Here is a 14827-nt window from a genome sequence, read left to right as displayed (position 1 = left end):
CCACTCCCCATGCACTGTCCCCCTGCTCTCCACTCCCCATGCACTGTCCCCCTGCTCTCCACTCCCCATGCACTGTCCCCCTGCTCTCCACTCCCCATGTACTGTCCCCCTGCTCTCCACTCCCCATGCACTGTCCCCCTGCTCTCCATTCCACATGCAGGGTCCCCCTGCTCTCCATTCCACATGCAGGGTCCCCCTGGCTCTGCCTCCCCATGCATTGTCCACCTGGTGCAGGGTTCAAGCCCCTTCATGGGGCAGCACTGAGGGGCAGAGGGTTAGGCTGCCACCTGTGATGCCACCTGTTCATACCCTGGCTGCTGCACTTCCTCCAGCTCTCTGCTAATGCATCTGGGGAGACAGCATGGCGCAGGTGCTTGGGCTTCTGTCACCCAGGTAGGAGACCCAGATGGCTGCTGGCTTAGACCTGGGCCAGTCCTGGCCATTATGGACTTTTGGAGAATAAATGAGCAGATGGAAAATCTCTCTGTCTCTACTTGTCAAAGAAATTAATTAATGTTTTTAAAATGAAAACCTCTTCAGGCGTGATGACTCAGTGACTAAATCTTCATCTTGCACACACCAGGATTCCATATGGGCACCGGTTTGTGTCCTGGCTGCTCCACTTCCCATCCAGCTCCCTGCTTCTGGTCTGGCAAAGCAGCTGAGGATAGCCCAAAGCCCTGAGACACTCTACTCATATGGGAGACCCAGAGGAAGCTCCTGGTTCCTGGCTTTGGCTTGGCTGATCTCTGCCCATTACGGCCATTTGGGGAGTGAACCAGCACATGGAAGATCTTTCTGTGACTCTGCCTTTCCAGTGAAAATAAATAAATATTTTTTTAAAAAAAATAAGCCTTCAGGCTCACTGAGTCTACTGCTCGGTAATCTCGTAGGTGTCCCTGGATCTCAACAGAGAGTCCATGTTGCATGCAGGTATAATGGGCAGCTGGAACCACCTGCTGGGTGACCAGCAGAAATGCTAAGGAGGCATTTGCCCAGTGTGAACAGCATCCACATGTACTGTGCTGTAACATCTGATCCCACAGAGCTCACCGCCCCCAGGCCAAGGACGGTCTCAAACACGGGGACACCTCTCCCAACGAGTGACCCAAGCCAGAGACTGGCCGTGCAAGCGCTGACTCACTCACTCGAAGACAGCACTAAAGGTTCCACTTTGGAGAGTGGAGAATAGCCCACAGGTGCAGGAGAGCTAACTGACCCTCAAAACTGAGTGGCTCTACTGAGCTGAGGCTCTGCCCCAGGCTGCTCGCTGGTCCCCCAGGGTCTAGCCATGCCTGTGAAGCACTCTGGCTGGCCAGGTTTGGAAGTTCTACTGCACACTGCTGGCACTGGGACAACTGTGAGCTGCAGCCTCTGACCTGGCCACGTGGAACACAGCAGCTCTGTGTGTGTCCTTTTTTTGTCCTTTGCTTTTCTCTTGCTTTGGAAATCCATGAGCTGATAGATCACTGTGGGAGGCCTTTGAGGTTCCATGCATGTGTGTGATGGCATCATTCTAGAAGCAAGGGATGCCAAGAGCCGAGACCCACTCTGTCTAACCTACCATGGTCCTCCCTGCCTAGAACAGCAGCGGCAGAGTGGGGACTCAGCACATCTCCACAGTTCTCTCACGTGTTCACTTGCTCCCTGTGTGTCTCCAGATATTGCCAAATAGTAACTTCTAAGGATGAGATTAGAATCCAGGAAACACTTGGTTATTTGTCAATCTCAAACACAAACCTGAGGTTGGAGCAGGTATACAGAGAAGATTAGCTGACATGCAAATGGAAGAATGAATCAATTAATCAGGTAATTAGCAAAGGACAAGACATTCTGACCTATGCATTAGTACATTATTTTCTTGAATTTTTATGTGTTTATTTTTATTTGTTTGAAAGGTAGAAAGATAAAGAGAGAAAGAAGCAGAGAAAAGGCCTTCCATCTGCTAGTACGCTCTGCAGATGCCCACAGCCAGGACCAGGCCAGGCTGGGGCCAGGAGCCCAGAACTCATTCCATCTCTGCCCCTGTGAATGGCAGTGACTCAACCACTTAAGCCGTGACTGCTGTCTCCCGGGGTGTGCATTACCAGGAAGCTGGATCTGAAGAGGAGCAGGGATTTGAACTCAGGCACGCTAATATAGAATGAGGGCCTCTCAATCAGCGTCTTCATCACCATGCCAAATGCCAGCTCCTGAATGGAGAATGCTTTTGGCAGCCCTCTGGCCGCCCTGCACACCTTTCTCTCCTCTGGTCATGCCAGGTGAAACCCCACTTCCAGCCTTGAGCTCTGTCCTTCCCTCTGCCTGTATCCAGCCCCTGCCTGGACACAGGAATGGCTCTAGCCCCCTTTCACCCAGATCTGAGAGCCCTCCTCTGCCCACCAGAGACGACAGTAGTCTCATCAAGCACTCACTTTGTTTTATTTTGCATCAGGGTGATTGTCACTGTCTGGCATTGTGGTCTGTGCAGCAGGGCACAGGGCAGTACATGACAGTCCAGTGTGACCCTTGGCTCGTCCCTCTCCCACTGAGTTCCAAACAGGCAGAAAATTCCATCGATGACTGTTCTCAGCACCAAGGACAGCGCCCAGCTCACAGGCAATGTAAAGACAACATGTAAGAAGTGATACTTTACAGAGAGAATTCCAAAGTCCTCCCATCCCAGGTTTTTTGGCTGAAATTGCCTCCCCATGAAGCCTGTCCCTTAACACTAGAGTCACAAAGCAGTTTCAGTTCAGTGGTGCAGAGGCCCAGGATGTCATGGACCTGCTGGAGATTACACAGCCACACCTGACTCCAAGAACTTTCTTCACCACCTCCAATGTTGCCATCATCAACTGCATGACTGTCAGGTCACCAGAGGTCGGGAACTGAGCACAGATGCCCAATGCCAGCCGTCAGGAGGAACAAATCGTGCAGGGAGAGCAATGGTACTGACGAAGATTTGCTTTCAATCTCACCCTTCCAAAAGCAGCTCTTCACTCAACAAATATCCTTCAAGCTTTCTGTGCCAGGCACTGCACCTGTTGCAATGGGCAAGGCACAGTGCAGACAACTGACAACTAAGTGATCCTCACAGCAGCCAAAACAGATGGAGCTGTCCATGGCATACTGCTTGGGGGCAGGCCCCGGTAAGCAAGAGCACACCCACATCTCCTTCACTCCCATTAGCACTGTTTACATTGAGCCCTAATGGTAAGCATATGCTCTCGGCTTGGGTGACACTGGAAACAAATGCTTCCTGGCCCATGCCTGCTGCAGAGGCATTCAATGCAGCGTGGCACGAGTCAGACTGGCTTTGTGCTAAGCATCTTACAGCTCTTCCAACTTCAGCCTCATTCGCATGTCCCCTCTGGCTGCCACGTTTGAGTTAAGTTACATCTGCCTATCTGCTCCAGTCTCCGAATAAAAGCAACCAGCTAACAGCAGGATTTCTTCTACAGAGCATATTAGACTCCTACCTCGCAAAGCTGTGTGCGTCTAAAGCACGCTGAGGCCATGCTATTGTTCTAGATGGCCCTTTTGGCTACAGCCAGCCTCTGGGGTCAGAACAATGCCTTACCCTACATTATTTTTAAAGGGCAGCTGTAAAAGAGGGGCTCAAAAAGTCTGTACCTCCACACCAGTTTTCAGTGTCCACTGCACGGTGAGTGTGTGCTGTGTATGTCCAATAAAAACTCCCAAGGCCCCTTTTGTCCCTTGAAAAGACCAAACCATGCAGTGATGCATCTAGGTCCGGCAGATCCAGGCCCAGCAAAGCTCTTCCCCTGCTTCCTGAGGGTGCCCCAGTGCTTTCTGCAGAGAGTGCTGAAAAGCAGCCCAGCCAAGCAAGCATCTCACCCCTTGTCCACACCACACTTGATTCTTACAAGCAGAGGCCATCAGTTAGAATTGCGTGGTGATGCTGAAGACATCCACTGTGCCAAGAACTGCGTGTTGGCCAGGGACACAGCCCACAGCCAGGCAGTGCCCGCCCCAGCACCACCACTCCCCTGGGCTTGTTCCAAGTGACCACCCATCAAGGTGCTTGTCTCCAACACTAGGAGAAAGGTTTCTTCTCTTACTTTTTTTTTTTAAACATCACGTGACACATGCATTGGACACCAAGCCATGCTTTCTCTGGTACTCCATCTCTACCAGGCTGGGCTGTATCTGACTGAAACACCTCCAGGACCACCCAGGAATTCGGCAGGTGAGGTTCAGCCGCACAGAGACTACTACATGGAACACAAAAGCCTACAAGGAGCCCGGAAACACTGAAGGTATGTGCTTGTGTGTGTGTGTGCTCGCACATCTGTACAGCCACGTGTGCGCATGTGTGCACGTGTAGTTATGTAGATTCCCCCGCGCATTTCTCAGCTGTTCAGTGGAATCCATTGGAAGTGAAAGGTGTTATTTTGCCTAAGGAGATATCCCCCTCACAGTCCAGTTCCCATACAGGCTCGGCAGCCACTTCTCCATCTGAGGACTTGTGGGAGCCCTGGGACCCTCGGTCGAAGGCGCGCGCCTCCTCCTGCTCACCGACCTCACCACCTCCGGGGCTCACGGCATTAGGGATCACGTGGACGTAGGCGGCCGCCACCTCCCTGGGGAAGGCCGTGTCTCGGTGGTAGGTGAGGAGCTCGTTGCTGATGTTCACAGTCTCCACTGCGGTGCGCGAGCAAAGAGGGCCGCAGCCCAGCAGCTGCGCAAACACTCTCCGGAAGTCAGCGTTGCAGGCGTAGATGACCGGGTTCAGCGAGGAGTTGGCCCAGCCAAACCAGACAAAGACATCGAAGGTGGTCTCGCTGACGCACGGGAAGCCGGCCCGCCGGCCCGTGGGGTCTCCACCACAGAATGGAACCGTGCAGTTGAGGATGAAGAATGGCAGCCAGCAACACACGAAGACCCCCATGATCACTGACAGGGTCTTGAGCACCTTAGTCTCCTTCCTGATGGACGCCCGCAGGCCAGCATCCGGCGCGCAGGGCGTGGCGCTGCCCCGGCAGCTCTGCACATGCTCCACCGCGCGCTCCAGCGAGGAGATGCGGCGGATCTGCACCTGTGCAATGCGGTAGATGCGTGTATACGTCACGACCATGATACCCACTGGGATGTAGAAGCTGATGAGTGAGGAGGAGATGGCATAAGTCCGATTCAGGCTAGAGTCGCAGTTCTGTGCCTTAGCCTCTGGCTCCCCAGTGTCCTCCCAGGGTGTGACGTTGGCCAGGCTGGATGGCAAGTCTGCCCTGGCCCAGGGACTTGCCTTCTCCCGATGCCAATTGAGCTGTACTGGGAGGAAGGAGATGAGGATGGACAAAGTCCACACGACGCCCACCATGACCAAGGCTACACGCTGGGTCATCTTGCGCTCATAGCGGAAGGGCCAAGAGATGGCCCAGTAGCGATCTACGCTGATGACACACAGATTGAGGATAGAGGCGGTGGAGCACATGATGTCAAAAGCCACCCAGACATCGCAGAACGCCCCGAAGGGCCAGTATCCGGCCACCTCAGCAACCGCTTTCCAGGGCATCACCAGCAGTGCCACCAGGAGATCCGACACAGCCAGAGACACGATGAAGACATTAGTCATCCTGGCGCGCAGATGCCGGCTGCACACGATGGCCACGCACACCAGCACATTGCCCAGCAGGGTCCAGACGATGAGCAGGGTCAGGAGGCTGGCGGTGACCACCTGCGCGGGTCCCCATGGCACCGCCCCAGCTGAGTCTCCCACGGCGCCCCCCTGCGCCAGCTGCCGCTGAAGCCCTAATCGCGCACTGTCTGCTGAACCGTTGCGCTCCGGGGGCAGCATTTCAGGCTCAGCCGCAGAAGATGGCAACGGCTGGACCCAACTTCAGCCTTGCGCCCCCGGGCGGCCCCATCAGGCACCCCAGAGGGTGTGCCGGCCCCCCGCAGCCAAGAAATCCCCTAACCCTACGGAATGCTCACCATGTGCAGTGCGGGGGAGGTGGGCTGGGGGAGTCCAGATGGCTCTTCCAGGTCGGTGATGACTTCCAATCCCCTCTGATCCGACGCTGAGAGCAGGAAACAGCTAGTCCTGGTGGGCAGCCGGGAATGTCCCGGTGCCAGGCGATGGCTGTGTATGATTCGGAGCCTTGGAAAGAGAGGGCGCGGGGCCGGGAGCTGCGGGAGTTGCAGCTGCTGCGCGCTGCTCCGGGGCGCTGCTAGTTCCGCGCTCCCGCCCCCAGAGCCTCCGCGCTCTGCTCTCCCGCGCGCCCGCCCCACCTGTGCCTGGGCGCCGTTCCAGCTCTCTGGTCTGTCCCAGGTCCAGGGGCGAACCCACAAGTACCAGAGGCGCTTCTTGCTTGGAGCCAAGAGGAAGATGCAAATATGTTCAACCTGGCCACAAAACAGAAGCGTGGAGGAGGGTAGGACAAACCTTGGCTGCCAGGTGGGCGGGCAGCCATGGTGAAGAGGTGGCCCTGGAAGTCTCTCAGACCTGAGTCTGGCCTGACTTCATTCTCACCACGCTGCCATCTGACGTGCCTCCACACAGCTTCCCTGGTCCCAGCTCTCTTTATCCACAGTAACGACGATCCCTGCTCCTCTGGGCAGGTGCACAAGAGGTACTGCTCCTTCTCGCAACCCCCAGCCCCTGCATAAACACCTCTCCTGACAGGAGCCCTACCCTATGGATGGAGGGGCTGTCCCTCTTCCCATTGTCAGCCAACACTGAGCCGCTTTCCTTCTGGATAATGACTTGGATGGGAACCTGCCCCCGCAGTGTAAAGGAAGGAACCTAGGCCTTCCAGGGAGGTCCCAAGCCTCAACTGGATAACAGACCAGTGGGAAGCACTGGAGAGGGGAAGGGGGGATGCTGAGCCTCCCCCTGTGGACATTTCAACTTCAGAAGTGCTGAGTTCAGCTAAGCCAAGGCTGCTGATAAGAGAGCTAAAGGTGAGACTGCAAGGTGCTGCAGCTCTCCCCTGGGAGCCACTGGCCTAGCCACTTGAAGTGTGATGAAGTCTGCCAGCCAGCCTGGCACACACATCACCCAGTGCCCTGCACCCTGGGCCCACTCCTGCACCTTCTCAGAGTCAGGGCTGCTTTGTGCACACTGGCATCCTGTTCAGGATACCGTCTTCTGCTGCCTGTGTTGCAGTCAGAGCCTCTACCCCAACACTCTGTCCAACATCTGCTCCTCAGCAGCAGGATGGTCTTCAAAGCGATGGTGAGCATGCCACTTCCTGGGGGCTTTCCAACATCCTGCTCTTGGCTTAGTCCACAGCCCCTCCTTCTCCAGCCACTCCTCCCTCTGAAGACCATCTGGTTTCAGGCCACCACTGCTCCCAGCAAGGATATCTGTTGGAATTCCTCACCCTACTCCATTTTCCTGGAGTACGCTCACTGAGGACATAAGAAAAGAACTTGGAGTTCTAAAAGTAGGGTGCAGAGTCCAGCTGTCCGTCCTCACACTGGGCAGGTGCTCAGGGAGCACCTGCTATGTCCCAGGTGTGCTTGTGCTAGCTGGGAACACAGAGGTGTGCATTTATACACCTTCCTTCTAGGGGCCTGAACTCCAAGAGTAATGCACAGCCATGATGATGACACATGGTGTGCAGCTTTGTGGGCATGTTTGATAGGAAGCACCAGGCAGCAGGGGCAGCATGGTACCACAGGAAAGCTACACTCAGCATCTCAGCATCCCACATCGGAGCACCAGCTCAAGATCTGGCTGCTGTGCTTCCTGTCCAGCTCTCAGTTAATGTGCCTGGGAAAACGGCAGAAGATGGCCTAGATACCCAGACTCGTGCCACGCACAGGGGAGACCCACATAGAATTCCAGGCTCCTGGTCCATTGTGGCCCTCTGGGGAGCAAGCCAGCAAATGAAAGCTCTCTTCGTCTTTCTCTGTCACTCTGCCTTCCAAATAAAAATAAATCATCTATATCTATATCTACATCTACAGCTATATTGGGGAAGACTTACAAAGGCAAGCTAGATGTGTAAGACTTCCCGGGAGAGTTTCTCTGTGGGTTGGCAGGCCAAGAAGTACGCAGAACACAGGGATGGTATGCCGGAAAACCATGTACCTACTAGCCTGTGGATCTAGAATAGGCGACTTGATCTCTGAGCCTCATTTTCTCAACTGGAAAATGGGTTAGTACTGGGAATTTAGAAGGTGAGCCCTTCAACAAGGCAAAGCAGTGAGTGCAGCAAGTGCTGGGAGCCTCACCTCCTCCTGGGCCCCAGGGCTGCTCTGCCGGGAAGCCCAGAGTCCTGGTGTTCGTGATGAGGGGCTCAGAGCACAGAGTCACTGTGCCTGGAATGCTGGTGGAGAAGTGACCCCCCAAAGGAAGACTGTCTCCCCAGAGAGCCCAGGGAGTGAAATGGGGAGAGGAGATGCAGGATAGAGCTAGCCAGGGTCAGGTTCTCCAGGAATGATGGAGTAAGAGAGGCAAGAAAACCAGCGAGCAAACGCCTGCGAGAGGGAACTGCAGACAGAGGCTCTCTCGGCTGCCTGGCTTGAAAATGGCCCTTTGGGAGCTGAGCACACCTGTACCTGACAGCTGGCCCTGAAGTGGGGGTGAGGCCTCCCCTCCATCACTCCCTCTGCCTCTAACCCCGTTCCCACTCCAAAAAGTGTCCTGGACTTGTGTGACCCCAGCAGGTGCCTGTGCTCCCCCAGGAGCCCTGGGTTACTGATCACAACTCTGGACATTGCATGGGTCATTTACTCACATGATCTCTGGTCCTGCAGGCACCCAATTCCATAACTTGGTCCAGCATGGTGGCACTGCAGGCTGATCATCTTCCTGTAAATGCTGGCATCCCATAGGGGCGCTGGTTCAAATCCCAGCTGCTTTACTTTCTATCCAGTTCCCAGCTAATGGCCTGGGAAAGCAGTGGAGGATAACCGAAGGCCTTGGGCGCCTGTACCCATATGGCTCAGCTCTGGCTCAGCTCTGCATTCATCCGGGTAGTGAACCAGTAGATGAAAGATCTCTCTCTCTCTTTCTCCTCTCCTCTCTCTCTTTCAAATAAAAACAAGTAAGTCTTAGATTCCACAACTCAAGAAACTCTGGACCCTTAGAAACTCGGGCTCACAATACTCATTGTACAAGACTCAGTTGTTCTCAGACACTGCAGGTCTGAGGGATCCCCTTCCTCTGTCCTGTCACACCCAGCAAGCACTTGGGTGTTCTTGATGTTGCTGTTTACTACAAGGGCAGGGAGACTAAGACATCTTCCATTCACCAGTTCACTCCTCACATGCCTCCAGTAGCCAGAGCTGAGCTAGTCAAAGCAGGGAGGACCCCAGAACACAGGCCAGATTTCCCACATGGGTGGCAGGGACCCAAATGCCCTGCTGACTTTCAGGGTGCAAATCAGCCAGGGATGTGGGGGGGGGACCACCAGGTGGCATTGTGTGATGGCAATGAAAAATGTCCAACAGAAGACAGTAAGAGATGAAGCCCTCCAAACTTCGTTTTAGAGAGAAATACAAGGTAAGCTTATTTGTGTACAAAAAAAAAATTCAAATTCATGCCTGGAAGTAAACTTGATGAACTTCGTGGAAATGCATATCTTGAGAAACTGTGCTCTTTCAATTTTTTGACACCAAAATAAGCATATCTTAATTCTGCTTTCCATGAACTTTTTGTGATACATTCATGTTGACAAGACGCCTTCTTTTCCTACATGGGACAAAATTACTGGGACTGAGTTACCACCAGTCCCTAGGCTATGGGTATTGAAGCCTGTATTCTACAGGGAGATTAAAGAAGGAACAGGTGTCACAGTATAATGACTCCATGCTGAGGGCTAGGAAGAAAATCAAGCAGAATATCGAGGCCGAGGCCGGAGCAGAAGCGACCAGCTGCCAAGCGAGAGGTCAAGAATGCCTTCATGTGGTCAGCAAGATGAGAAGGGTTGAGCCAGCCAACTCCCAAGGGCAGAGCATTCTGGAGGAGGGAAGGAAGGCGGTGCAAAGGCCCTGGGGCAGAGTGAGTTTCTTTGCAAAAATGTCAAGGGTGTCAAGGGTTCGGGATCGCCTGCCAGCCAAAGGAGGCAGGAGAGTGAGATGGAGAGGGAGGGGAGCTGTTGCCATGGTGACAACAGTAGGATGCCTTCTAACTTTCCTGATGCTATATTCCCGAGGTCCCTGGGGTGAGAAGACCTCAAGAAGGACCAAGAAAAAGGGCAGAGCTTTTTGGGAACTCTGACCCTTTCACTGGAGTTCAAACACCTCAACAGGGGCATGGGAGCACCTCTGTGCTGCCGGCATTAACCCTTCAGTTGCTGGTTGCAGAGAGGAAGAGCAGGAGGAGAGAGTGGGGTGGGGTGGGAGAGATTGAAATGTTCAAAGTGCTAGGGACACACGGGAGGGAGGCCTGACACTGGGGTCTTCCCAGGCCGAGTATCAGTGGCCAGAGGGACTGTGGACGGTGCCGAGAGCTGGGGAAGACAGCCGAGCGTGGGTGGCATCCCTGCCCGCCCCACGCCATAGTGGTCCTCATCACTCCTTCAGAGGTGCCCCCACCCCTGAGCCTGCTGCAGCCCCTTCTTACCTGCCCCCCCTTCTTACCTGCCCCCCATGGCTCCCCAGGGCAGAAATGGTTGTAGCAAGCCCCCTCCCTGCTGTGCCCCATCCTCTACCTCGTCCCTCTTCTACCCTCACCACACACACCCCTCCGCCAGTCAGGTGGAGGCTGCAGAGCTGGCTCTCCCCAACGGAGGTAAGTGGCAGGGCCCTGAGCAGCCCCTGCCCCCCACCACAGTGTCCACTTCAGGCCTTCAGAACCTCGGCTGAGGCAGCCCACTCTCAGGCCCCCACCGTCATGCTGCAAGAAGTGAGAGCTACACCACAGGCCATGCAAAGGATCAATGGGGGACAGCACATCGGGGCCCCAGGCAAGTACCAGCTGCAGGACGCAGCTACCCTGAACATTGCAAACCAGGCTGTCCTCCTGCCTCCTTGGCCACAGAACATTCGGTGGTGCCAGAGAGCAAGCACCTGCTCCAAGACCAGTGCGGAAAAGTGCAACGGACATGGTCACCAACTAGATGTGATCCCAGCATCCACCTGCTCTGACAACAGCCATGGACCATGATGTCTATATAGTGATGAAAGATGGAACATGCAAGGGGAGGAGGTGGGAGAGGAGGGGAGCTGCTGCAGGCCAACAGACAGAGGCACAGGGAAGGGCAGGCTCTGCTGGCCAGAGAGCAGCAACCGGCTCACACGGGAAAGGCTGGGACAGACAGGGAAAGGCCGGAATGGACATGGAAAGACTGGACACAGAAAGGGAGAGGGTGGAGGCGCGATGAGGAGACTGCAGGGTGTAGTTCCTCCATCTCTGTACCCATTAATCACAAACCAGAGAAAATAAATGGCAGCTCCATCATGCAGAAGCCGGGCAGGTCCCCCCAACAAGGTCAACAGAGCTGATGTCCACAGAAAGGGCTCGTGGTCATAGCCAATGCACCAAGCATGCATCACCACTCGACTGACGCCCCATCCCCCAGAAGGCATCCTAGTGAGGGACCTGCTGCAACTGGCCTGCCTGAGTGGTCCCCACGCATCCACACCACGACAGGAAGGTCAGAGGGAAACCACTCCAGGCTGCAGTGGTCTTGAGACACAAAGACAGACACTGCCTCTCTCTCTCTCTCTCTCTCTGTCTCTCTCTCTCTCTCATTCTCTTGCTCTCATTCTCTCATGCATGTGCAAATTTAAAAGGAATAAGCTAGAACTGAGCTTCAGAAAGTGGTTTCCAAGAGGCTGAGAGAATGAGCAGAAAGTGGGAGAGGTTAGAGACGGTCCCAAAGCCTCCAGGGAAAGAAAGGGGGTAGCGACATGCATTTCTCACAAAATGCTATGGTGCTGGGCTGTGGGGCAGCAGGTTAAGCCTCTGCCTGGGACGCTGCACCCCACATGAGCTCTTGCTCACTTCCGGCCTACTCCATTCTGACCTAGCTTCCTGCGGATATGAAGCAACAGAAGATGGCGTGTGTCCTTGGGACCGTGCACCCATGTGGGAGACCTAAAGAAGCTCCTGGCTTCAGATCAACCCAGCTCTGGCTGCTGGGCCACTTTGTGGAATGAGCCAGAAGATAGAAGATCTCTCTCTCTCTCTCTCCCTCTCTCTCTCTCTCTCCCTCTCTCTTTCAAATAAATACATAAATCTTTTTTTATAAGCAAGTCAAAATTAAATAAGTCTTTGGAAGCATCTCTACCGGGTGGGGAAGACACATTATTGATGTATCTTATTATAATAATATGAAGGACATTGTTGGGACTGGCTATTTGACAATCAATAACCTCTAGACAATTTTATGGCATCTATTATTCGAGTCTCTTTGTTCTGAACCCATGCTGGGTGAAGGCTCAGGGATGCAGCCAGGACCCCAGTCTTAGAGTCTCGGGAAGGCCAAGAGGATACGGTAAGGGTCCCTGCAAACTCTGAACAGCCAAAAACAGGGACAGGAGACTGTAACCCACCCTGAAAAGGAGCCAAGAGGCAGGGGGCGGGAGGAAGTCAGTGGATACCTAGAGCCTACAGCAGCTACGGGCATGAACACTGAAGTTACAACTCTGCACTCCTCTGCCAAAACTGTATCTGGTCCTCGGTCCCAGGAGGTCGCGGCATCCTTAATGCAAGTCACAGGAAGCCTGGACAGAGGGCCTGGCACCTGCTGCAGGATTAGGCTTGAGGCCCCTGCCCACCTGCCAGTCGACGCGACAGAAAGTGCGCCGGGGCCCCCTGCTGGCCGCGGCTCTGCACTGCAAACCTGACTGTTCATTGCCGTGGAAAGGTTTTTTCTGGACATAATGCTTTCCCAAAGTATCCTTTTTCATCCAAAGGCAAGGGACGGGCACAGTCATACAGCCTGGGGTAGGTATCCCAGCGCTGTCACTCACTAGCTACCTTTGCGTGGTCCAGGCTTCTTGCAGTCTGAGTCCCAGGCACAGGCTAAGTGCTTCCCGCTCCCGTACTTGTGATGCAGCCTGCGAGGTCAGGGGCAGTTTGGAGGCCGGGAGCGGCAGGATGCTCCTTCCTTTGCTAACCTCAGGTCCTGCTCTTATGGGGGCCACACTGGGGACAGTCCTGGTAAGCTCTGAGCCCAGCCACACTGTACTGACTTTGCTAAGCTCTGACTGGCCGTACCACGGGTCCTCCCAACATGCAGCCTCAATCTGCTGCTTCCAGCATTCTTTTTAAAAAGAAGTCTTTATTTATTTGTAAGGCAGAGTAGTGGGTGGGGACGGAGGTCTTCCATTCTCTAGTTCACCTCTCAAATAGACGGGACAGTCTGAACTGGGCTGAATGAAAGCCAGGAGCCAGGAGCTTCCCCCGGGTCTCCCACCTGGGTGCTGGGGCCCAAGCACTTGGGCCAACCTCCACTACTTTCCCAGGCCACAAGCAGGGAGCTGAATCGGAAGTGGAGCAGCCAGGATTCAAACCTGTATCCCTGTAGGATGCCAGCACCACAGGTAGAGGCTTTACCCGCTGCACCACCGCACCATGGTGAGGATACCAATGGGCATCCCAAGTCACAGAAATTCCCTCCAGAGCTCAGTCCTCAACATCCACGCAGGATCCGGAGACCTGGCAGTTACAGGGGTTCCCAGGGTCCCTGGTCTCTACCCACCAGATACAGGTGCGCCCTCCAGTGGTGACCATCAGAAAATGTCAGCACACACAGCCTGGTCCACCCAGCAGAGAGCTGCAGCTCACAGGACCACCGGAGCTTGTCCTGTGGTTAGGGGACAGAGGTCCATTTGAAAACAGCTTTCCAAAAAATGAACACAAAATGTTGCATCTTACGTGCGATGAATGTATTTCTTATCATTCCATTTTCCGTTCTGTCAGCATTAAGACTCCAAGGAGACGCTACCGACACTAGCGTTTACAGCAAGAAAAACAACTTTATTATGATTTCAAAGAAGCTGCGGAAGAAAAAAAAAAGAAGCTATGGAAGAACGCAGGCATCCTGATGTCAGTTCTAGAGCTTGAAGAAGCAACTCAAATGTGGCAAGATTTTGAAAAAGTGGTTGATTTTTTTTTTTTTTTTTTTTTTTTTAAAGATTTATTTTTATTATTTTTTATTGGAAAGGCGGATATACAGAGAGGAGAGACAGAGAGGAAGATCTTCCATCCGATGATTCACTCCCCAAGTGAGCCGCAACGGGCCGATACTATGCCGATCCGAAGCCAGGAGCCTCTTCCGGGTCTCCCACGCGGGTGCAGGGTCCCAAAGCTTTGGGCCGTCCTCAACTGCTTCCCAGGCCACAGGCAGGGAGCTGGAAGGGAAGCGGGGCTGCCGGGATTAGAACCGGCGCCCATATGGGATCCCGGGCGTGCAAGGCGAGGACTTAACCACTTGCGCCACCGCGCCGGGCCCGATTTTTTTTTTTTTTTACAGTCACATATAAAAGTAAGAAGTTATAAGCATTCTGAAATCAGTGACAGGAAGCTAAATTCATCAGGATACATTCACTCAGCGGACTAGATGCAGCGCAAACACATCGGCAAAGGTTCACTCCAGTGTGGGGGAGGGGCAGGCCCGGCTGCTAAGTGGGAAAAACAATGGGTAGCAAGTGTCTCCGTGACAATAAAAACCATGCACACAACATGTAAAAAGTACTTCGGCTGAACACTGGCAGCCTGGATGAGCTTTTCTGAAGTGCCCTAAGCTGTAAGAAGCATGAGTTATTTTTCCCTGGGGCCAGAACAATAAAAACTGATTTATGAAAGCACTCCAAAGTGATTGCAAATAAAACCTGCCCAAATTTCAAGTCAGGAAGATGTGTTTCCCTCAGTCATCTGTCCAGATGCTAAAAGCAACATTGGTCAAAACTTGACCTCCTCCTGCCG

General features: G+C 53.9%; 1 protein-coding gene across 1 annotated transcript; it reads right to left on the bottom strand.

The window, feature by feature from the left end:
- Positions 1 to 4363: 4363 nt before the first annotated feature.
- Positions 4364 to 5797, bottom strand: DRD5 (dopamine receptor D5). The gene has a single exon (XM_040966396.1). It carries the CDS (start codon positions 5795 to 5797, stop codon positions 4364 to 4366), a length of 1434 nt encoding a protein of 477 aa, XP_040822330.1.
- Positions 5798 to 14827: the final 9030 nt, after the last annotated feature.

Source organism: Ochotona curzoniae, unplaced genomic scaffold (assembly GCF_017591425.1).
Source record: "Ochotona curzoniae isolate NIBS_2020 unplaced genomic scaffold, NIBS_Ocur_1.0 scaffold_4505, whole genome shotgun sequence".
NCBI lineage: Eukaryota > Metazoa > Chordata > Mammalia > Lagomorpha > Ochotonidae > Ochotona > Ochotona curzoniae.
Note: the sequence above shows the minus strand (reverse complement) of the source record. Positions and strands in the feature narration are given on the sequence as shown.

Coding starts and splice junctions, on each gene's coding strand:
- DRD5 (XM_040966396.1), bottom strand. CDS start 5,797: ATGCTGCCCCCGGAGCGCAACGGTTCAGCAGACAGTGCGCGATTAGGG.